This window comes from Cebus imitator, unplaced genomic scaffold (assembly GCF_001604975.1).
Source record: "Cebus imitator isolate Cc_AM_T3 unplaced genomic scaffold, Cebus_imitator-1.0 Scaffold82, whole genome shotgun sequence".
NCBI classification, from domain to species: domain Eukaryota; kingdom Metazoa; phylum Chordata; class Mammalia; order Primates; family Cebidae; genus Cebus; species Cebus imitator.
The window spans coordinates 6,246,952-6,249,284 of record NW_016107397.1 but is presented as its reverse complement, the minus strand read 5'-3'; the positions used below and the strand labels follow the sequence as shown (position 1 = coordinate 6,249,284).

The 2,333-nt window shown below is 43.6% G+C and overlaps 1 protein-coding gene across 1 annotated transcript in view; it reads left to right on the top strand.

Moving 5' to 3' along the window:
* RSPH10B (radial spoke head 10 homolog B) overlaps positions 1-2,333 on the top strand; it is a 43,459-nt gene that overhangs the window by 29,741 nt on the left and 11,385 nt on the right. Inside the window, 1 exon segment of the mRNA XM_037740398.1 lies at positions 1,963-2,070. Coding sequence (XP_037596326.1) covers positions 1,963-2,070 — 108 coding nt within the window.

Here is a 2,333-nt window from a genome sequence, read left to right as displayed (position 1 = left end):
GCCTCAGCCTCCCAAGTAGCTGGGACTACAGGTGTGTGCCACCATGCCCAGCTAATTTTTATATTTATGGTAGAGACGGGGTTTCATCATGTTGCCCAGGCTGGTCTTGAACTCCTGAGCTCAGGTGATCCACACAGCTCAGCCTCCCAAAGCGCTAGGATTAGAGGCATGAGCCACCACACCCGGCCTCACTGAAGCGTTTTTGTGATGACTGTCTTACAATCTTTGTTAGTCAATTGTAACACTGCCGTCATCTTGGTGATGGCATCTGTGTATTCTCTTTTTTTCATTCAGTTTGAGATCTTCCTGGTTCTTGGTGTGAGTGATTTTATTTATTTATTTTTTGTGATGGAGTCTTGTTCTGTCTCCCAGACAAGTGCAATGGCATGATCTCAGCTCACTACAACCTCTGTCCCCTGGTTCAAGCAATTCTCCTGCCTCAACCTCCCAAGTAGCTGGGATTATAGGCATGTGCCACCATGCCGGTCTAATTTTTGTAGTTTTAGGGAGACAGGGTTTCACCATGTTGCCCAGGCTGGTTAGTAGAGTGATTTTTTAAAAAATAGTGAAACCTGAACATTTGAGTACAGTAAGTCCTTACTTAATATTATTGATAGGTTCTTGGAAACTGACTTTAACCAGTGCTATAGGAGCTTAACTCTTCTTTATGTCAGTTATTCTATGGTAAAGTTGGTTTTGTTATGCAGTACATTGTTTCTGTATGTGCTTTTCAGCCTATAGTATTGTGTTAATATTTCATACCTGAGGCCAGCGTGGTGGTTCGCTCCTGTAATCCCAGCACTTTGGGAGGTTGAGGCAGGCGGATCATGAGGTCAGGAGTTCGAGACCAGCCTGGCCAACATGCTGAAACCCTGTCTCTGCTAAAAATACAAAAATTAACTGGGCATGGTGGTGGGCCTCTGTAATCCGAGCTACCCAGGAAGCTGAGGCAGGACAATCATTTGAACCCAGGAGGTGGAGGTTGCAGTGAGCTGAGATCAGGCCATTGCACTTCAGCCTGGGTGACAGGGTGAGACTCCATCTCAAAAAAAAAAAAAAAAAAAAAATTCACACCTGGGCCATATTCTGTGTCCTGTTCTGATGCCAAAAAATACTTTATTGTTACTTTGGAGATACTAGGTAAGGGATAGAGAAGTAAATACCAATGTGTGTGTGTGTGGGGGGGAGTGGGGAGTTTGGTTTGTTTTTTGAGACAGGGTCTTGCTCTGTCACTTGGGCTAGAGTGCAGTGTTGTGATCACAGCTCACTGTAGCCTCAAACTCCTGGATTTAAGTGATCCTCCCACTTCAGCCTCCTGATTAGCTAGGACTGCAGGCATACACCACCATGCTCAGCCCACATCTTAAATTTTTTGTAGAGACAGGGTCTTGCTATGTTACCCAGGCAGGTCCCGAACTCTTGGGTTCAAGTGATCCTCCCACCTTAGCCTCACAAGATTCTGAGATTACAGGTGTAAGCCACCATGCCTGGCCATAAATACCCTTAATCCTGAATGCTTTTCAAAATTATCAGTCTTTAAGATATTATTTTCTGGCTGTGCACAGTGGCTCACGACTATAATCTTAGCACTTTGGAAGGCCGAGGCAGGCAGATCACTTGAGATCAGGAGTTTGAGACCAGCCTGGCCAACATTGTGAAACTCTGTCTCTACTAAAAAATACAAAAATTAGCTGGATGTGGTAGTACATGCCGGTAGACCCAGCTACTTGGGAAGCTGAGATAGGAGAATTGCTTGAACCCAGGAGGTAGAGGTTGCAATGGGCCAAGATCACACCACTACGCTCCAGCCTGGGTGACAGAGTGAGATTCTGTCTCTCAAAAAGAAAAAGGTTATTAATTTCTGATACATTGTCTTAAATTATTGTATTGATATAAATTGACATTAAAATATATAGCTGTTTGCAATTATAGGTAGTTATGGTTTCATTTTTTTTTTTACAGGACTTTAAAATGATAAATAAGGAATTAACAGCACCTAAATTTTTGGAGGTCATAGCAGAGGATAATCCTTTCATCTATGATGGAATTGACAGCAACTTGGAACCTGAGGTTTGTAAAGAGCCGTCACAAATGTACAGTTCCAATTCAGGCTGTTGGTTTTGCTGTGGATACCAAGAACAAAGAACCAAGATTTTTTTTTTTTTTCATTAGCCTTTTAAAAATTTACAGACAGGCTCTTGCTCTGTTGCCCAGGCTAGATTATAGTGGCTCAGTCGTAGCTCACTGCAGCGTCCAACTCCTGGGCTCAAGTGATCCTTCTGCCTCTCGCCCTGTCGAATAGCTAGGACCAGAAGTGCGTGCCACCATGCTTA